This window comes from Elgaria multicarinata, chromosome 9 (genome assembly GCF_023053635.1).
Source record: "Elgaria multicarinata webbii isolate HBS135686 ecotype San Diego chromosome 9, rElgMul1.1.pri, whole genome shotgun sequence".
In the NCBI taxonomy this organism is placed as follows: Eukaryota; Metazoa; Chordata; class Lepidosauria; order Squamata; family Anguidae; genus Elgaria; species Elgaria multicarinata.
The window spans coordinates 49556273-49578795 of record NC_086179.1 but is presented as its reverse complement, the minus strand read 5'-3'; the positions used below and the strand labels follow the sequence as shown (position 1 = coordinate 49578795).

The following is a 22523-nucleotide window of genomic DNA, read 5'->3' as shown; positions in this document are numbered from 1 at the left end:
ATCAGCCTCTTCTCCAGGGTATCCTGTCTTCTCATTATGTGGCCAAAGTACTTCAGTTTTGCCTTTAATACCATTCCCTCAAGTGAGCAGTCTGGCTTTATTTCCTGGAATATGGACTGGTTTGATCTTCTTGCAGTCCAAGGCACTCTCAGAATTTTCCTCCTTTCCACTGTACAAATTATGTAATATATAAGCTGAAGTCTCCGTGTGAATTGTTGAACACTGGAGGCTGTATTCACCTGACTTTCTTACCTCCTTGGTGTGGGGAGTAGAGAAATCACATGAACAGGACTTTTGAGTAATCAGACATTCATATGGAGGCCCTAGTTCATATGTTATGTCATCTGCATTGTAGAAGGAAGAGAGGCTCTTCCACCATGTAAAGGCCATACATAACAGCTTTTGAATAACGTGCAATGTCATGAGGATAACTGTAGCCTGCTTCTTAAAGTGAACGAATATAGCAAACTAGCTTATGGTAATATTTAATTTATAGTCCAGGAAGATTCCACAAACACACAGTGCATGCATAAACTTGGATTCAACCTTCCAACACGTTTCTTGTACAAATCTCCCTGAGATAAATGGGAGTTAGGTGAGATCTCTTCATTGCTCTTATTTAGCTCTCATTCATCTCAGTATGGTGTCAAAGGCACAGTTCACAAATGATTGCAAACAATATGATCACAACCCGCAGTGTCTCATCCAGTAGTACTGCAAGTATTTAATCCTGTTGAAAACAGATAGGTCTTCCAAAGTGTGCATGACATTCATATAATAACTATGTCATACTTAAACTATGCTTAAGCGCTTCATTTTTTTTAAGTAACTTTTTATATGGCTATCAAGTTTTTAAATTTTTAAAAATATATACCCTTTTTTATTATCACAGAAGCATTGTGTTCATAGACTCATTTGCTATCCCAGAAATCATTTGTCATTCTCCAATGACTTTATTATTTTGGATTTATAGATTTGCCATCATTGTCTGGATCTGTGAATAATGAAGGGGGTAATCAATTGAGAGTTATGCTATTAGATTATAATATTTCATCCTCTCAAGGAATAACAAAAGAGTGAGAAGATTAATAGGATTTTCTTCAGATTCTTGGTCATGGCTCTTAAACAGTCCTGGTCTGTATTTAGTAATGGACTCCCCATAAGATACTTCTAAGCAGTACTGCATGGAGAGTTCTTTTCCCCCAAGAGAGCTGAAATTCCATCTTACCAAGATAGGAAAACTTGGAATCACAGTGTACCAAACTAATTTGCTAAAAAATTCAGTGGTAAAATAACATTTTTGTAATAGGTAAGGTAATTCAGGGACAACCTCCTCCCATATGGACTTGCCGATGCACTCAGATCAACACCAGAGGCCCAGCTCTGTGCCCTTTGGCCATAAGAGGTGTGGTGGATGGGCATACAAGATGGAGGTGGTGTTTGGATGTTGTGCTATGCTACTGGTTACTGTGATGTGAATGAGCCTAGGCAAACCTTGGGCTTGCATGCTCTTTCTGTGTGTCCAGGAAGAGTAGTTCAGAATCTTTCACTTCCACAATTGCTTAACCATAGTTTGCCATTTTGTCCAAACTGCTAATCTGTGGTTAACTATGGTTTGTTTGAAAACAGCCAACATGTTAACCACAATTTGGGACTGGATGATACAGCAAGCTATGGGTAATCAAAAACAGAAGTGAAAGTTTCCAAACTAATTCTCATAGTTGAGCTAAAGGAGTGGGGCGGGTGGAATGTACATGCCTAGTGTGGAGGCTAGACTTGTTATCATAATGCTAAGCTCTGGTTTAGCATGGTGTCTGAATGTGGCCAAATCAACTTTAATGTAACATTGAAGCTTGGAATGTCTTGCCTCTGAAGGCACATTTGATTTTGTTGTCACTTGCTTGCTTTCTGGCAGTGAAGACATGACTTTTTAAGCAAGACTTGGAGCAAATTATGACTGATTATGTGCATCAGTTGAAATGTGAGAAGTTATCTTTGTATCCATTGTGCTGTTTTAAATTGTTTTTAGAGGTGTGCTTTACTGTTTTATATTTTATGTTGCTAGCTGCCTTAACAACCCATCCCACCAAAAGGCAGATAGAAATATTTTATTAAATGAATACATACATATTACCACAAGTAACCCTTCATAATATGCTTTTACAGTGCGAGTTTATGAGCAATACTGCCTTCTACTATTCTGTTGTCTACTAATATTATTTATTTACTGCATTTTTATGCTGCTTTTCAGACTATTATTGTCTCCCGAAGTGGCTCATATCAATGTTGTGATCAGTATCAATACTAATATTGTCCACTAATATTTGAATGACTGCCTCCTTCCATATGAATCTGTTCTCTCACTATGTGCAACATCTGAAACCCTGCTCAGTGTTTTGCCTTCCTCAGAGTGGTTGATGGAAAAACAAGAATAGGCCTTTTCAGTTGCAGCATCCAAAATGTGAAACACATTTCCCAGAGAGGTATAGGTGGCCCCCATCCTATAATCTTGAGACACACTGTTAAGACCTTTTTATTTTGCCTGATCTTTGCTCTGTGCTGAAATTCCTCCCCCAGTCATGTATTGGCTTTGGTTTTAATGTGCTGATTCCTGATTTTTATGCTCTCATATTTTTGTGCAATATTTGGTTGTGCAATTTGTGCTTTTTTTGTAAGTAATGTTTGTTAGTGCTGAGATGTATCATTATCAAATAAATAAATAAAATAACAGTAGATATATTGTATTGGCCTAAAATGATGGAACTAGAACTATAAAGAATGTGTTTCTGCATGGTCTAGGCATAAGAGGGAATCCATGCTGTTAAACAATCTCAGATTGGTTGAATTTGCAAATCTGACAATGGTAATTGGGATGACTGTTATGTCTTCAACGATTTTTCCCTGAGTGTTTTCAGCCTTAAGAGGAAAATGATACGGCCTGAAACCATCTCCACAACTTCTGTCTCATTTGCACACTAACTGTATACCATGTTACTTTTCATGTATGTATACATTTGCAATGGTAAAGTCAAAAAGGCCATCTTTGTGTCATAGCTTAGTCAGTAGGAGAAAATAATTTCCCATGGTATCATTTTACTTTGCAAAGTTTTGAACTTTTCCCAAGCAACTGGCTTTAGCCCATGTTCAAAACAGTGGCATTAGGGAGAGCATTGAACTGATTATGGAAAAATGTTTTGGTGTCAATAGTGCATTAGTTGAAGTCACTGATAACTGGTGGGGAGTGGTAAAACAATAAGCCTTAATAACTATTCAATTTTAAACCTGTTCTTTCTCTTCTTGTATAATTCTTGAGAGTCTTTTTAAGTCTATCATTGATGTATTCTACTTTTTAATCTGACCTATGCCACTTCCATTCCTTTGTATTTAGATTATATTTAATACTTTGAACAGGGATGTGATGCCCTCCTCCTTCTCCTTACCCTTATTCGTTATGCCCAACATACATCTTCCTGTCCTTCCTGCACTGAGGCAGAGGTCAGTGAGGAATAACAAATTGCCAGTTGTCCCTGCTTGATTAAATACTTACTTGTTCTCATACTGTAGCAATTGCTTTCCCAAAGTAAAGGGTCAGGAAAAATGCATTACTGATAGGTGAGACCAAGGCAGGCTGTCGTTGCCACATTAAGTGGCTCAAGAAAAGGCCCTCTCCCTATTCCATTCCTTCCCTTAAAAGCCACACAAAAACACAGAAGGCGGTAGTCTGACTTTATCAAGATTTCTAAGGTGAAAGTTCATAAAAGCTTAGATTGTTCAGCCTGACACTCTGTTCTGTAGTTTAGCATCTGACACTGCTGATGTAACAAGGGTTGACACTGAGGTGAAAGACTTCTGTAATGTTACCAGCTGTCCTTAGAAATGCCATATAATTCAAACTCCCCAAATCTGTCCTCATACTGAAATGACACAGTTGAATTTAAGTGTTCTATTTGATGTCGTTGGCTCATTTTCTTTCAGAAGGATGCACAGACACACACCATAAATGTGCATTACAGTTCCAGAGAATTGTTATTTTTGATTACATGTAACTAGGGATAAATGACCATGTGAAATAACCAGCAAAAATATCTATTTTTCTGCTTTGGACATTAAAACAAGAAAAGAAATTATGGATTTCTTTTCTCCTTTCTGTATAGTGCCAGTTTGCAAACAGATCTTCAGGTTTATGAACTGATTTGGGGTAAAGGCAAATCAATGTTTTTAAATCTATGAGATTGTTTCTAAATAACGCATTCTAACTGCCAATCTTGTATATGCCACACTGAATGAATAAATTGTATGTGCTAGTGAGACTTGACTTCATGTGTGTATGTTCACTGCTGATTTAAAGATATATGCATTTATAATAAAGTAGAGATCTGCAAAGCAACCTGGAAAAAACATTCTAATATATATGTTATCTTATAGGAACTTCCCAAGTTTCTTCCAGATCTTGCCTCAGCCGATGCGGACCTTCCTTGGAACAGATCTAAAAATCGTTTTCCAAACATCAAGCCGTGTATGTTGCATTTTACTAATTATTATTTCCCCCACTAGCTGAACAATATATTTGAAATGTCTCTTGAACTTTTATTTTATCTCACTTTGATGTTTAAAGAAAGCTCCTGATGCAAGCAGGGGTCACCCTTAGTTATGGTTTGGAACAACATTTTGCACGTTTTTCCCATAGGGCCAATATGAAAGTTTGGGGGGCATAGCTAAGCTCCCCTTGTCTATCTGCCCCAAATTTTCCACATAGATAGTTTGTGCTGGGGGTGTCTCTTCCAGATCCGTGGTTTGCGGATCAGGCCGCTTTGCTCCTCCCCCGCTCCGCCTATGTCCGCTCCGCTCCTCTGCAGAGCTCCGGATCCGGATCGGAGCTCTGTTTTTACCCCCCATAGGCTTGCATATACAACTTTTTTTCTGTTAAAGTTAGAAACCTCAAGTTTGGTCACCATGACACCTCATGGAGGTATACACACGCACACCAAGTTTCAAGCCAATCCCATCATCCCCTGATTTTTGGGGAATTTTTGAAAATCAGGCACCCCATTCACACCCCTTTCGATAGCTCCGTCAATTTGCACGTTAGAAACCTCAAACTCAGCACCATGATAGCTTATCCAGGGATACACATGCACACCAAGACTCAAGGCAATCCCATCATCCCCTGATTTTTGGCGGGGCTCTAACCTTTTAACTCACCCCAAATCAGGTCCCATTTTACAACTACGTCAATTTGCATGTCAGAAACCTCACCTTCGGTCCCATGACAGCTTACCCATGTGTCCACATGGACGCCAAGTTTCAAGCCAATCCCATCATCCCCGGATTTTTGGGGAATTTATGAAAGTTGGACACCCCAGTATCTGCAGACAGCTCAATGGGCACATTTCAAAGGAAATCCCAACATGCCATGAATTGGGGAGTAGAGATAAACCTTAAATATGAATCTTCTTCCACACTTGAAAAATTGATTTGGAACTTGAGCACAGGAAGGACTTCTCCCCTGAGTCAAAGCAAGACACACAAAAAGCATCCCTGCGAGGTGGGCAGAGGAGGAGGGAGGGAAGGCAGGCAGGCAGCAGACATTTCTGGGGGCACAAGGAAGTGAGCCAAGGATAGTTTCAAAGCCAGTAATGCATATAAAATGGAATAAATAAATAAATAAATAAATAAATAAACAAAGGAGGGGTGGAATTAAAAGCAGCAGTGTTGCTGAATAAACAACAAGAAGATTTTTTTTAAAAGGCTATATCTGTCTTTTGCCAGTAAGAGGGGAGTGAACGTGCCCAAGTGGAGGGGGAATCATCTGCCAATTTGACTGGTCCTGTCTAGGTACCAGTCTTTAAGAAGCAAATGATCACTTCAACTCATGATAGGCATTCTCTCCAGTGATTTACCTTTGGAGGGCTCTGATGGCCCTCCAAGGACAGGAGAGTGCACTGGGCACGTCCACATGCCCTAGGGGAGCTCATCCCCTTGCACCACATCTATTCAGTTGTTCCCCAAAGTTAGGGTGGGTAGCAATGCTGTGTTTTCTATCTCTTATTATTGGCTTAGTATATGATTTCAGGTTGTGTTTGTGCATTTGGTGGGGCTACTGTTTTAAAAAACACTGGGAAAAGTCCGTTCAGACTAAGAAAGAGAAATTCCCAGAATCCCAAGTTACCCGTTTTGCCTATCCCCTCCTCCAACTTTGGGATCATGTGATCATGACCGGGAGTTGACTCTGCCCCTCAGCCCTTCGAAAAAGGTACATTTTCCCGCTGTTTTACCCAATTTTTCCAAAAATTCTAGCAAGCGAACTGCAGCATGTAGAGAGCTGAGAGTAGGCTCAAAATGACTCCCAGCCACGACTCTCTAAGCACAAGAAGTTTCAGAAAGATAGCTTAAAAAACAACACAGTTATCCCCCTATTCTTTTCCGCAATGCAATCCTATGGGCGAAATTTTTCAAAATGGTGATCGGATCGGTCTGCGAAAGGAGAAGCGCTCCGCGTATGGGCGCTTCTGTTCGCCGTGCTTCTACGGGTCCCCGGTCCGCTTCTACTCCGCCTCTGGGCAAGGCGGAGCAGGCCAATTCGCTTCTGATTCTCTGCTTCTAATCGGAGCAGAGCACATCCCTAGTGTGCATCCCAATGGGCTCCTGCCTTTTGTCACTTTCCACACATGTGCTGGTTACTTTGCCCAAGGCGTATTGTGGTTTGAAAGGGGGTGGCATTATGTTAAAAAAAAATGATTTCCCAGCTTTTGTGTGTTTATTTCAGTCATAACTCATGAACCACTGTAGGTTTTGCCACTGATAATTTCTTACTACAGACTTTGTATAGTCTTTGAGTCTTTGTTTCATTAAATTATGTATTAATGTAACACAATTTGTTACAATTATGTTAATTTGTAACATAATCAAAGTATCATTATTCTTATTCTTTTTCTGGACTTTTTCTCTTAGTGAAAAAAAAATGTCTTACATATGAAAACCTAAAATCCACCTGCTTGTATATTCACTTTCCATTCAAACACAGTGATGCTTTCTTAAGGATACTTGTAAATGCGCTGTGTAAGAGTTCCACTAAAGATCAGAGTGAATCTCTGGTGACTTATAAGTCCAGGATAGATTTTATCACAGGAGACAGGAGTCTGTCTCTCTGTAGTCAACACTGCTTCATTTTTCAGTTAATAAGACAAGAAATACCATTATTATTTTAAGCATTAGATGTGATATGAGATGGGGGGCAAAGCATTCCTCTGTTAATGTAGCCACATTCTGTGCTATTAACTTTTCAGAACAGCTGCTCCTGTTATCTGCTGCTGGTTCAGGACATATTCTGTGCTCTAATTTACTAGAGCTAAAAATGGGTGTTTATGGTCTGTTTGTGATATAACATGCCCTGGTGCAGTAGCAGAACCTCCATATTTATGGTGTTTGTTTTTGTTGACATATGTTCAAAAACTTATTTCAGTATTTTTTTGATTTCCATCATTCCAGTATATTCTTAGGACTGCTATGCATATTGTAATGCCCATGCTTAGCGTACTTCCATTTAGCACCTAGAAATGGACACTATGTTCACATATGAGGGAGTTGGAGGAGTTAGTATTATATAAAGGCTGTACACAGATGAATGAACAAAAAGCAGCACAAGCCTTCAATTCCAGACACTTTACCACTAATTACTCTTTGAAGAGAGGCAGAAAATATGTATTATCTGCCAACAGATATATATTTATTGAATAGTATATCTTTTGTGTCATGTTTTTTTAGAATGTCAGCCTGTGGGCAGGGACTGTCTTAAGAAATATTTTTGTAAGCCGCCTTAAGAGCCTCTTCTGGCTAAAGGGCAGAGTAAAAGTGCTTAAATAAATAAACAGGTATTTATTTAACTTCCCGAATGTGTTCAAATCGAAATACTGCAATGATAACAAAGAAATATAGAGGCTTTTTAGTCTTATTACCACATTAGGACCATTATGGCATTGCAGCACACTATTAAAAATGGTAAGAATGAGCAGATCATATTACAAGACTGGGAGGTTACAGATGATGGCTTATAATGAGAAGAATAACTATGTATTAAAAAGAATGCTGGTGAACTGTTATCATTTGTAATGTATTGTCAGAATATCATCATATGTAATGACATTTTATAAAAATAACTATACATTCTATCATAATACACACACCTTTTATATCTAATTTTATCTATCGCTATCATCTATCTATCTATCTAGTAGTTTGAAACAAACATAATTAATTACATTGATTTTATTTCTGTTGCACAGATAATAATAACAGAGTGAAGCTAATGCCTGATGCTAGTATACCTGGATCTGATTACATCAATGCCAGCTATGTGTCTGTAAGTTTGAAATAATTTATAAGTGCTATCACATTCTTCCTATTTTAATCTCTCTTAAAAAAGTAATTTAGAAAAAATATATTTATCTAAAAATGTGTCTAATTTTTCTTTTATCATCTGTGTCTGTTGCAGAGACATTATAATATGTAAGATTGTGATCTAAATCGTTTTTAATGAGATTTAATAAGTTTTTTTTAATATTTGTTACTGCAAATATTAAATGATGGCACAGAAGATTAAAGTGGGAACAAAAAAACTAAAATGAGCACTGAGCAATTATTACAACTGATCTACCCAGAACTGCTTCTCCTATCCATCAACTCACAGAATACTTTGGTTTCTGTTACCACTGCATTTCCTGTATGAACGAATTGACACCAGGTTGCCCAAAGCTATTGGTGGCTATTTACTACATTTTGAACCGAAATCGAAGCAGACCCCTATGGACAGCTGTTTTTTAATTGTTTTATTGAATATAAACCACCTGATGAATGCTTGTGTTGAAAGCCAGTCTAGAAATGTCATAATAGATAAAGTTTGCAACGCAGAACATTTTCTAAGGGGCTCTGCCACATTTCTGGCAGTTCCTCTTGACAAGATCAGTAGGGCAAGAATGTGGCCATATGTGCACAGGTGCATCAGATTTACAAAATTGACATGCAGAAGCTGCTTTGGTAGGAGAGTTCGGAAGATAATCCATTACCAATAAGGCTTCCAATTTGCCCTGAAGTCTACCCTTTAGCATAGAGAAGGATAGAGAATGCCTTCCTAGCTCCATGTGAAAGAGTAGGGATTTCTCAACCTAAATTCCTGTTAAGGGATGGAGGGGAGTGAGTAGAACTACATCAAGTAGAACTGGTTTATCCTGCTGAACCAGATGTTTTGAGTTCAAGTCCACCTCAGTCACATACATGGGGTTGTTATGAGGATGAAATGTGGTGGGGTATGGGTACTACCTTGAACTTCTTTGAAAAAGGAAAGGAAAATGCTAATGCTAATGCTAATGCTAATAATAATAATAATAATAATAATAATGTCACAATTTTTCCATTAGTCACATCAGTTACCGCCATTACATCAAAAAACTATACAGAAATTGGGCCTACCAAAATACATCCACACCAACATCCAGAAAGCAATCATACTCAAAATATGTTCAATAGTCAGAAAGTTTCTGAGTCAGTAAAGGACAGCATGACTTGGCAAAGCCCATCATGTCTGCCTAGAAAAACCGCCATGAGCAAGAAAAGAGATAATAATAATAATAATAATAATAATAATAATAATAATAATAATAATAATAATACGATCTCCCAATTATTATCTAAATCATCACCTGACTTTGCTTCTAAAGGGTAGACCCAGACTTAAAATGAAGATTGCAGACTGATAGAATGAGTCTCTTCTGAGGATGTATGAATCTCTCAATTTTGGTTCCTGTCACTTTTGCCTTTTTTAAAATCTAATTTTGGGACTATGTGCTGGTTAGAGAAGTCTGCCGCTAGTGGCTGAAAGTGTTACTACAGGCTTCAACCACACGGACACATTTAAATTAATGAATGCATTTAAAAAACAAAATAGTCCTGAGGTGCACAGCTCTAGGGTCCCTTTAATATGCATACCAAGTTTCAGATGTTTAGGTTGCATGGCCTTTGTACTTATGGTGCTGCTGGATGGATGGACAAATAGGCACAGGATAAATTAGCCACAGGAGACTGAAGTGAAGAGCAAATAAACTTAACAGTGTGCAATACATCCCAGGTGTTGCTGCTGCCCTAGATTTCAGTTCTCTGTTGCTTCTCCCCATCCATTTACAGAATACTTTGGTTACTATTATCATAAAGTTGAAAGGTACCTCAAATGTATGAAGTCCAATCCCCTGCTAATATAGGAAATCTGCATTGCTACAGCATTTCCGATAGGTGGTCATCTAGTCTCTGCCTGAAAAGCTCTAATGAAGGACAGCCAACCAGCTGCTGAGGCTGTCTATTTCAGTGCCAAGCAGCTCATACCATCAGGAAGTTCTTCCTAGTCTTTCATTCAAATCCCCTTTCTTGTAACTTGAACACATTGGTTCAGGTTCTACCCTCTGGCACAATAGAGAACACATTTGCTCCATCATTAACAATTGTATCATTACAACAGAAAATGGTCTAGTAGTGCTTCATTTCTAGAGGTTATTATAACTTCTGAATTTCCTTTTAAGTCTATGTTAAAGGAAAAGCTCATAGACTGAGTAGGGAGCTTGATTTCTTGGATTATTACAATGGCCTGTAACCTCCTGCAAGCCAATGCCACTGGGTAAGTTTCCATGGTGATTTCTCTGCTGCGTTCAGTTACCACAACCTTTGGAATTCATTTCATTCTCCCATGATGATTAATAGCCTTATGTGTCTCTATGTGGTGAAACAGGGGGATACTCATTATGGCCATATCTCTAGTACACCATGTTAGAATGCATGAAATTAGGATTTTGTTTATCTTTTTTTTTTTAATCATCAGGGATTGCCACAATTGGGGATGCTGATTTGGTTAGGAAATGGGTAGCTTTAGCTTCATAATCAAGGCCTGATTACATAATTGAAAGAAAAGAAATATTTCCCTAGATGTTTTCACCAGATTTTGGGGGGAATCCTGGGAAGATCCTCCAGCTGATATATGGGCTCACATATTTCCTTGATGCCACCTCCTGCTCTATTTTTATTTTCTTGTTGATTAATTCCTTTTGGTTCAGGGTGTCCGGGTACCCTGAAATCAGCCTATATGCCCATGCTCTGCCTTCTGACTAAAACCCTACGTCTAGTCATCCTGTAGTGGCAACCAAACATCATCTGTTGAACAACATGGCTCTTATTATGCTTGGGTGTCAATTCAAAACAAGAATAGTAAAACTGAAGGATTCTAATTTGTTTAACTTGGAAAATGTTACATTCAGCCACTTCCAGTGACTAAAACATACTAGAGTCTGTGCTATATCTCTGGCTCAGATACTCAATTATCTTTGCTATGGAGTCACTCCCAGAGCAGCTGTGATTGGGATCTGCTGAAAAGTGAAATGTAATAATACTCTTATAAATGATTACTGCTAAGGGTTAGCTTAGGTACTATAAGAACCATTCTGTTATACTACACTGCACAACATTTCCACAATCTTTCTCTGTCTACATTTTATTATTGTTGCATTCAGTAGTTACCCATAACAAGCTCTAAAAATCAGGGTTTGAACATGGTTTCTGTTATCTATATCAGCGCTTGTCAATTTTTAAGGCAAATTCATGCTGCTGGAAGACCTAGAACAGCGTGATTTGCTATTAAAACAAGGCAAAAAATCATTGGGTGCATTTTTGAGAAGAAATGTGGCTGGGGGGGTGGGGCTGTTGTGCTGCCAAAACTCAGCATCGGTTTGGCAGTGGAACTTTGTGGACGGTGGTGGTCACAAAATAGCCCAGCCCCTGGGCTGCGTGTTGCTCCTTCCAGATCTATATGGTGATTCATAATTATCATTGCATTTCCCTTCACAAAGGAACTGTGAATTGGGAATCTGATAGAGACTTGCCCAAGTGAGAACAGAAGTAAGAAATGAGCCAAATTCTCCTAAATTCTAGGACAGTTTTACCTCTTCATTGGCTTAAGAAATATGCCTAACTTATAATTTTGGCATTTAAGGAGTGAGAAGCAATATCCATTTACCATTCACTTGTATTAGTGCTAAAATGCCACAGTATTATTAAAATTGTCTACTGGGAGGAAGACAAAAAAGGACTATATATAAATTTATGGATCTCTATTTCTTCTGGATCTGTATTCTCTTACGGATGTCCTATGTAAGTTCATTTCCTTGTCAGAACATATACTTTAGAAATTAGCATTTCCAGCCCTAAGAGGGGGCATTTATTTCTGTATGGGTATCTTAATGTGTTTCCTCTGAAGAACTGGTCCATTCTTAATTTTCCAGTGGAAGTCAATGTTCATCTTCTATGCTTTTATTTGAGCACTAAAATGAATGAAATATAAGAGAAAGGGTTTAGAAATCAGAACTATTAGCACGTGTTTCATCCATCTGAGTTTCTTTACATTGGTGTTGTTTCTAAAAGAGATATTCCAGTACTTGGTCATACTGGAGAATGATTAGTCCTTTATGGAAATATACTGACAAGTCAAGTAAAAAGTCTAGATACTTACAGGTCAAGTAATTCACAGCTGTTTATTGCTTATATGATACATAATATACAGAACAGGTGGCAGGAGAAAGCTATGTTAATCCTCTCCACTGGAAGATTGAGGTGAGGGTCTATAACTGAGGGATGCAAATTTTACATTTGTTATATGCAGTCTATTCTGATGGACCATTGTTCAAAATAGAACAATATAAACCCTTGATCAGACCCAACAGGGCTCTTCTTATGTTCTTACGCCTTCACAGGAAAATCAGCAAAAAAATAAACATAAAAATGATGGTGCCAATCTCCATTTATATACCAAGCATCTCTTTGATTATATATGAAACCCAGCAGGAAGATTGTAAGTTGCATAGGGAGACCTTTAATCAATAAATATAAGATTAATTTATATTAAGAGTATAACGGGCTCAAGGCTACACCCACCATATAAACTCTATTAATGTGCATAGTGTTACCTATCTGTCATTGTCTATCTATGACCCTGAACAGGAATACCCTACACTGCAACATTTTATTGTAGCTTCCACTTGTATATGACTAAGAACCATCACTTTCTAAGATGTGTTGACTCTCCAGTAAGGGGGACACTGCCTAAATGTCTACTTGGAATGCACATGTTCCTTCTGAATATTCATAGAAAGACATTGAATTTTCTGAATGAGTGAATTTCTGAAGATCCTATGCAGTAATAAGATATATTTCTGTATAACCATAAGAAGTGTGACTTCAAATGATATTGCTATCCTTTTTCTTTATCAGCATTCACTAAGGTTCATCTTTTCTTTAGGGCTACTTATGTCCAAATGAATTTATTGCTACTCAAGGACCATTACCAGGCACGGTGGGGGATTTCTGGAGAATGGTATGGGAAACCAGAGCAAAAACACTTGTCATGCTTACTCAGTGTTTTGAAAAAGGACGGGTGAGTTACCAATATACAAATTATAAATATATTTGGTAGCTGACAATTACACATCCACAAAGTTTCCCTAGGAAAATTTTTATAAACCATGTTACCATACTGATTGCAGATAAGATGTCATCAGTACTGGCCTGAAGACAACATACCAGTGACTGTTTTTGGAGATATAGTGATTACTAAATTAGTGGAAGACATTCAAATAGACTGGACCATCAGAGATCTAAAAATTGAAAAGGTAAATTCATGTCTAAGTTTTTTTTAAAAAAAGTTTTCATATTTTCTGTGAAAATTATGATCAGGCTGCTGCTAAAACTTCTGATTTTAACCTAAACATATCTAGCTCTCCAGAATATTTATAACCCCTTTATGAATACACTATCTTGGATTTTATACTTCCAACCATGTATGTATGTTCTGTAAAACAAGAGGGGATGTCCAGATGGCCATTTGCTTTACTACTGCTATGGCACTGTAGCACAAAACCAGGAGTGTGGTGGGTGTCCTGGCCCAGGGGAAATGCAGTGATTCTGAGGGTGAGTTCACATATGCATATTCTTATTTGTCTGATTGCAACATTGAGAGATGACTTTTTTTGTGAAACAGTCATAACCAATCAAAAACATAGAAGGAGCTCTTCATTATCATCACTCAAACACAATGCTTTTCAATGGAGGCAGATCACACATTCAGCTAAAAATCATTGAGTGATATGTCATCAAGTGATGAGATATCAAGTGATATACATGCAGGTATAAATTGGTCCTGACTGCTAATTTTAGAGACGTTTCAATGTGCCCAGTATGCCATTTCAGATGGCAACAACATGAAACAACCAAGTACTAAGGGGAAATCTTATAAACAGTAGTAGTAATATTTTTGAGGTTATGCCCAGATGGCCATTTGCTTTACTCCTGCTAAGGCACTGCAGCACAAAACTAGGAGTACAGTGGGTGTCCAGGAGAAATGCAGGGAATCTGAGAGCGAGTTCATACATGCATATTCTTCTTTCCTGAATAGTTCCAATGACTCTATGATGTCCTTGATTCTTGAGCTCTATATCAAATGTTGTTCCATCTCACTGCCAGAGGCAGAACAACAGCTACAATATTGGTCTTCCAACCAAATATATTATTTCTTTGGGGAGGGGGGTTACCTTACTAATCATTAAATCTAAGGTAATCCAATCAAGGGCAAGCTTCTTAGATGGAGTGGCATAGAAGGGTGCCATTACCAAAATCTTACGGAATTTATTTCAGTATAAGTGCCTCTTAAACTATATGTGGAAGTCTTTGCAATCCTAAAACAAAATCTTTATTTATTTCAACTTGTCTTTGAAAGCATGGGGATTGTATGATGGTACGTCAGTGTAACTTTACTGCCTGGCCTGAACATGGAGTACCTGAAACAAGTGTATCGTTAGTCCATTTTGTAAAGCTGATCCGTGCCAGCCGAGCACATGATAGTACACCCATAGTTGTTCACTGCAGGTAAGCAGACAATCTATTCCAGTAGAAACTCATTACACTAGTGATGTTAGTTTATCAGGAACAGCAACAGAGTTTATCCAACTTGCAACCATCTCACATTGTCTATGCCTCTTTTGTGGGGAAGGTGGTTACTGGGCATGTTATTGATAGGGCCAGAAGAGAGAGACAGAGAGAGCGCAAACCGGGGACAACAAAACATTCTGTGCTCACACATGGAATACTAATGAGATGAAGAAGAACTCAACTTTAACTATCTCAGCAGATATTTTTATGAGTGAGAGCCATCAACTGGTCAAAAAGCCAAGCCTGGACTAGTAAATTAGGAATGATGATGAAGCAGTTGCAACACAGCAGCTACTATTGAAGTAAACATTACCAAGAATATTCAGGATGTATCCTGACCAGCAACTTTCTACTGTTTTGGTTGAATGCTGTAGTAGAGCTGTTACAGAAATATAAAAGTGTTTACAAAAAGGTATACACTATTCAGTATCACCAAACATTAGTATACCTTAAAATAAATTATGATTTTAAGTCAATTGTATCCAAGTTGTAATCCAGTTCTTATTTCAGTTAGAAGTTTTAAGCATTCACATGCAAATACTTCAATCCCCACTTGTTCCTTACAGTGCTGGAGTTGGAAGAACAGGAGTTTATATTGCCCTCGACCATTTAACGCAGCATATAAATGACCATGACTTTGTGGATATTTATGGACTTGTAGCAGAGCTGAGAAGTGAAAGAATGTGTATGGTACAGAATCTGGTGAGATGTTTCAAACCTGTATTATGGCCCTAGTTCTCACAAATAGCAACTGAGATGGAAAAAGCTGTATCTAGGTCTGTGCCTCTTCAGACTGAAGGTGTGAAATTGCTTCTCTGTGCTGGCTAGGGATGCTAGGAGATGTAGTCCAACACATCTGGGGGCACCAGGTGAGAGAAGGCTGTTCCAGACAATACCAACAGCAGATTCATCAGTGCCTGGGCATGGATGAGCAGTGTGAGACTTTTTAAAATATTCAGTTGCATTGGTAGCTGCTGTTCATTGGTTTAGTCGGATTTCTGTACCCAGTTAAGGATTGGGGTGTCTGGGGCGGCAATCCAGGTGCCGTAGTCAGCCAGATGGTAAACTGGAGCTTTTCTTCCTCTTTATCTCCAAGGGAAACCAAAATCATTATAAGCTCATAAAAACTGTAGTGCACCACAGGAAGTCTTACGGGGAAAGGCAGAGAGTTGTTCCCTGACGGTGAAGCAAATAAAGCCAGCTGTGTATCCTGTGCTTGCGTCATGATTATTCCTGCTCTATCCATGAACATTAGCAGGGGGCTTTGCTCCTAGTCCTCCAAATGATTATGTCTTTGGATGCTTCTAAATTTATTTATAAGCCAGTCAGAATCTACTTTGATATTTTTTTTCTGATTTAAGCATTCCAATACCCTCTTTCCACTTTCAGGCTAAAGTAAGAAACAAGCTTAAATATGTTTATTTATTTATTTAAAGCATTTTTTATAGTGCTGCCTCACCATTTCTGGCATCGAGGCGCTTTACAATAACACATAAAACAATTCCATTAAAACCCTCAACCCACATTACAACAATTCCATTAAAACCCATGCTCACTTTCAGTTCATGCCTTGCCAAACCTATGGGAGAGGGTGACCAGGCCTCCTGGGGGGCTTCCATTGTCTTGTCCTCTCATTATTTTCTCTTTGCCATATCATGATTGGCTTTTTTTATGTTACACTAATTTGGCAGTTTTAGCCTGTTCATTTTTTATAATTTGTGGGTTGAGGATTTCCAGTTCCGTTCTGGGGGTTCAGGGCCACCACCACAGCCCCTGTCTTGAAGGAGCTGCTGCAGGAAGCTTGGTCCTGCCTCCTGTTTCGAGGGCAGGCACTATCCCAAAGGTTATTAGAATGCCCTCCATCAATCCCAAGAACTGTAAGAAAGTTCTTTTGGATAAGAGTGTTCTGTGCCTATATTCCAAAACCACCTCAGATCATTTTCAATTAGCAGCAATTTCTCCATCTATAAATAAGTGAAGCTGAGCATTTTTTAATTTTTACACTTTGCAGGCACAATATATTTTTTTACACCAGTGTGTTTTGGATTTACTGACGATCAAGAGGAGCAGCCAGCCTGTATGTTTTGTTAATTATTCAGTACTACAAAAGATGGACTCTTTGGATGCCATGGAAGGTAAACAGTTGTACATTGTACCAAAATTATTTTATTATTTTACACTGTTGTGTGTATTTGTTTGGCCATATTGAAATAATATGTTTTGAGAAGCATCATTTGATTTAAAGTTTTATTTGATTTTATGATTTCTGCCTCTTGGACACAAAGGCAATTACTATTCCCTGTCACTGGATGAACTCATCAAGTGCAATGGTTTTCAGTACAACATAAATACTGACGACATCCAGCTCTACTTCTCTACCTCAGAACTTTCTTCCTTCCTCCAACCATTCTACATCTCTAGTTTCTCTCTGATATTTCTCTTTGTCTGCTTGTCATCTCAAAGTCAGTACATCCAAGACTGAACTTCTCAACTTTCTTACTAAGCCTCATATACTGACCTGATCTGTTAACAATGTCACAGTCTACCCTGCTGAAAATGCTAAAATCTTGTTTTTATCTCTGTCTTCTCTTTCCTTTCCTCCCCATATTTAGTCTGTTAACATGTCATGTCAACTTTTCTTCCTTTACAAAATTGCAAAAATATGGCTGCCCTTTTCTGTCCTGTTCATGCTCTTGCTGTCTCTCTGGTTCGTGCTCTTGCTGTCTCTCACCGTACTGCAACCTTCACCTATCTGTCCTTTTTCTTTATCTCAATTTTGCATCCTCGTCTCTGTCCAGATCTCTGCTACTGAAATTGTTCACCTGTCTCATTGCTCTGATCGTGTGACACCCCTCCTTAAGTCCCTTCATGGAATTCTGCCCACTCCCAGATTTAGCAGAATCTCCTCATCTTTACCTTCAAAGGACTCTGTGGCCTTACCCACTCCATCCCCATCTCTCTACTCTCATATCCTGATACAATCCTGCCTTTGACCTTCACTCTGTATATGGTCTACCCACCTCTAAAGCTCTTCTGCTCCCTTAGACTACTCTGTAGTTCCTCCCTTTTTTCACCTGTGATGTCACTTTTACTTCTATTAAATCCCTCCTCAAAATGCATCTTTTCCATTAAGTCTTCCATAAATCTCCTTTGTCACCATTCCCTGCTGTAACTAGGCATAAATGCATGTAATTGAAATGCACGTATATTCCTCTCCTGCTCACCCTTGCCTCCATCTCTCTCTCCTTCTGCTGCTGTTCTCCCTGGAAAGGTTTAGATTGTAAGCTCCTCAGGGCAGAAGTCTGTCATCTTATACTTTGTAAAGCACCATGTACGTTGATGAGATGCTGCTGCTGCTGCAATGTTCAGCTTGCCTACAATCATAAGACCAGAGAGAAACTAAAAGCTAATCAAAAAGACCCTCTACACGAGTCTTCCCCAACCTGGTGTCCTCCATATGTTCTGGACTGCAATTCCCAGCATTCCTGACCATTAACCATGCTGGCTGGGGCTGATGGAAATTGAACTATAAAACATCTGGAGGGAACCAGGTTGGGGAAGGCTGCTCAACACGGTTTACATATGCTTGTACTCTTAATCCATAAAATCCAAACCACAAACCTTCTCAGAGCATTATCAATGGTGGCACTGTATTTGTGGAATTCCCTCCCCAAAGAGGCCTACCTGGTGCCAGTACATTTCCAAAGACATTTTATTCACCCAGACTTTTTAATGTATGTTAATATGTTTTTTAAAAAATATGTTTATCATGTTCTATTTGTGTGTGTTTTCTTGTGTTTGTAAACTGCTCTGGAATTCCACTGGAGTGCTATATAAAAATCTTTTCAATTAATAAATAAACACAAGCTGAAAACAGCAGTAAATGAGATTTATCGTACCATGGTGATTCTAAAAAAAAATGGCTCCACAAAACTTCCATTGCCGATCATTTGCTAATCTTAATTCTTTTATATCTTTTTTTTTTGTATACGTACTAAACTATTACATGTAACCTGCTAAGTTTAATTTTTAAAACTTCAACTAGTGTATCTGTTTCTTTTGTAGGTGATGTGGAACTAGAGTGGGAAGAAACTACCATGTAAATATACGGATGAAACCTTATTTTGTTTCAAGAAACAAATGGTATTTTTTTTAACATCAGGGGCCAAAATATATCCCCTTCTTACAATTAAATAAGAGCAAAGAGTCGTTTTGTAAAAAATAAAATAAAAAGTTATAGTTTATACTCTATTTATGTGCCTTCACAAATACTATAAATTATTAAATGATACTTTTATACAGAGTGCAGTCCTATTATTATAATAAAAATATTGTATGCAATGCTTGCAGTCCGGCAATATTTCATCACAATTAAGTCCTGTTGACATCAATTGAACCTAAACATTTAACTGTATGTTTTGTCCCACCAATTTCATTGGAATTTAGGGCTGAATTAGATTTATCTAATTAATGTTTCCATGTCCTTTTCTCTCCTTTTCCTAGTAACATCTCGTACAATAATAACCTATGATAAGATATCACTACTGTACATATTCATGCTACCAAAAGCTAATGACATGTGGTGGGCAGACAAATATACAGTGCAGTGTAACACCATCACATCATAACACTAGAAGCCAGGGTCACCCAAGGCCTGTTCAGGCATTCTGTATCTAAATAAGGTAAACATGCACCAAGAGGGAATGCTCCTTGCCCCTCTCCTTCATCACATTCATTGGCTTCCACTCTTGCAGGGCGACTGTCTGAAGAGGAGAGCTTCTTGTATCCATGGAGGCTCTCCACGCAAGCCAGAACACTGATTTCCCAGTGTTCTGGCTCCCATGGGAGAGCCATGATGGATAGAGGAGGCCCTCCTGTTCAGAGAGTCACCCTCCATGAGTAGAGGGCAATGAACATGAAGGAGAGGGGCAGAGCTGGAGTGTTCCTTCTCATTGCAGGTTTGCCCTATTCAGATACAATGAAGCTGATTAGCAGGAGATTCATGGCAGACAAGACTTGGGCTGGTCCGTGAAGTCACGAAGAGTCGGAAGCGACTGAACGAATAAATAACAAAAACTTAACATATGGTAGGCTTTCCCAACCTGCTGCTCTCCAGATGTATTGTACTGCAACTCCCATGATTGATTGGAGTTATAGTCCAATACATGTGGGGGACACCAGTTTAGGGAAGGCTGCCTTATGGAATCCCTTGACACAAGATATAGTGATGGCCACTAGCTTAGATGGCTTTAAAATGGGATTATTAGAAAAATTCATGGGGGATGGCTATCAATGGCAAGAAGTCATGATGATCATATGCTGTCCCCAAGTTCAGAGGCAATATACCAATCACTGGGAAGAAATAGTGGGAGAGGGATATCTCTCTTATATCCTGCTTGTGGGCTTCCCAGAGACATCTGGCTAGACCCTGTATGAAACACAAAGCAGGACTAGATTGGTCGTGGGTCTGATCCTCCTTTTTATGTTCTTATGTGTTATTACCAGGAATTGGGGGTGGGGAGATACAAAGCAGTTTCTTGTAATGACTAGTTCCATCCTTAAGGCTGCTTTTCAGATTACACTGTGGCAAAACCACATGTATCACTATATATATACACACAGGAGGAAGCTGTGGCCCAGTCTGTCTCACCCTTGTGTAGACTTACATAATTGTATTTCCAAACAAATACTTTCCCATTTATACTGTACATTTTAAGTACACATAAAAAAATTGTACATTCTCACCTTTAAAGTATAATGTCCACAATCCAACACAGAAATATTGATTTTGGTTTTATTGATTTTAACTGCCTACAGTCTGCATAATTTTGCATGGGATTTTGCCTAATCTGTAAAACAAATATGGCCCTTTGTTGTGACCAGTTCTCTCAAAATTGTGCTGCCTTCAGGACACAATTCTCAAATACCCAAAACATGTGCTTTCATACTGTCCCATAAGTCTACACATGAGTGTGTGGTTTCAGAAATTCAGCCAGGAATCCAATTGAAAGATGGCAATGTAACCTCAGACGCAGGGTTAAACCTGTTTCTTGGGATCCATGCATATAAATTGGATGTACATCCAGATAAAAAGGTCATTTCTTCCTTTAAATGAGATGCACGTTCTCAGTTGTGGATTTGGGTGTATTTTGGGGTGCGCATTCAAATGATGTGCCATTGCAAGTAATAGACAACTTCCTCATTTGAATGGAATGCACATCTGAATGTGCATCTCATTATATCATTTATTCTCACTGTTCCTGGTATATTTGCAGAAATCTGCTTTTGCACATGGATAATTTATCTGGCTCTGGGCATATTTCTTCCTTTCAGAAAGGGTTCTGAACATTTCTCCTTCTAAGTTATCTTATAATAATAACAACTTCCAAATGAGCCAAATCTGATGTGGAGCATTCATATATTCCTCAGGTGTATATAATTTAGAGTGTAAATTTGCTGTCCTCTTTGTGGTTGACTGTGAATAAAAGCTGACATCTCTAGACCCAAGTGACTTTTTTTTTGGTACAGAGGATGTGGTTGATTGAAGTGGATGACTCCCAGGATTATTGCAACCTTTCCATAAATGTATGCTCTTGTGTTTGACTCTATGTTTTATGGGAGTTGAAATATTATCTTATGATCCTGAACAGCTGAAAACTCACCCTCTGGCACTGTGGAGATTTTTCAGCTTTTATTCAACACTCGGTAGCTTTTCAGAGACACTTGGGGCTATTTAAACCTATGCGTGCTGACCAGAGATAGTTGGTTTTCTTGTTCTGTTTTGTAATGCATTTGGTAATTGTACATGCTTGAGGATTAAAAAAAAAAACTGTCTCACATTCCTATTGCATTTCTAAAGCTGTCAGAAAAAGAAATAAAGTTTTACATTTTATTATACAATACAGTTCTCAGCTTCCTATATACAGTTCTATCAGTTGACTTTATAAAACCTGCACAAACTCAAATTACAAAGACCAAGAGGATTGGTATAAAGTGGCTTTTCAGCCTCCTCCTTCACCTGGCACCCTGCCCCCCACCCCAATTAAGCCTCTCCTGAGAGCCTAGGTATCCTCCTGAACAGAATGATCAGTGGCTGAAGGATTGAGGGGGAAAGGGGGTTTCCCGAAAATCAGGTGGACAACCTTCCATGGGCAGTGTGGGGTCTCTGCCTAATCTTTGACAACCTTCCCTTCCCTTAGACCAGGTTTGCACGGCACACAAGGATCATTAGGGGTTGTTTAATGCCTAATGAACCTGGCAACAAGGGTTATTTGAGGGTTACCCCTATAACAAACCGAGGGTCGTTTAACCCTCACATAACCCTCAGTGGCTGAGTTCACATGACATGGCAACCCCTGAGTGGGGGGGTTGCATATTCAAAATGGCGCCCAGCACACACCACAGCTCATCAATGAACCCAGCATGTTGTCTCCTAGGCCACAGCCTATCACATTCAGGCTGGTCCTTGGACTTTCAGGAGAGAAGTGGTGGTGGTGGTGGTGGTAGCATAA

General features: G+C 38.8%; 1 protein-coding gene across 1 annotated transcript in view; it reads left to right on the top strand.

Moving 5' to 3' along the window:
- The window catches only part of PTPRQ (protein tyrosine phosphatase receptor type Q), a 131294-nt gene extending 111362 nt beyond the window's left edge, over window positions 1-19932 (top strand). The window contains exons 56-63 of the mRNA XM_063134713.1: window positions 4426-4516; window positions 8283-8359; window positions 13328-13462; window positions 13572-13697; window positions 14801-14949; window positions 15579-15714; window positions 17024-17147; window positions 19078-19932. Coding sequence (XP_062990783.1) covers window positions 4426-4516; window positions 8283-8359; window positions 13328-13462; window positions 13572-13697; window positions 14801-14949; window positions 15579-15714; window positions 17024-17147; window positions 19078-19115 — 876 coding nt within the window. The 3' untranslated portion in view covers window positions 19116-19932. The remainder of the gene's footprint in view (window positions 1-4425; window positions 4517-8282; window positions 8360-13327; window positions 13463-13571; window positions 13698-14800; window positions 14950-15578; window positions 15715-17023; window positions 17148-19077) is intronic.
- Window positions 19933-22523: the final 2591 nt, after the last annotated feature.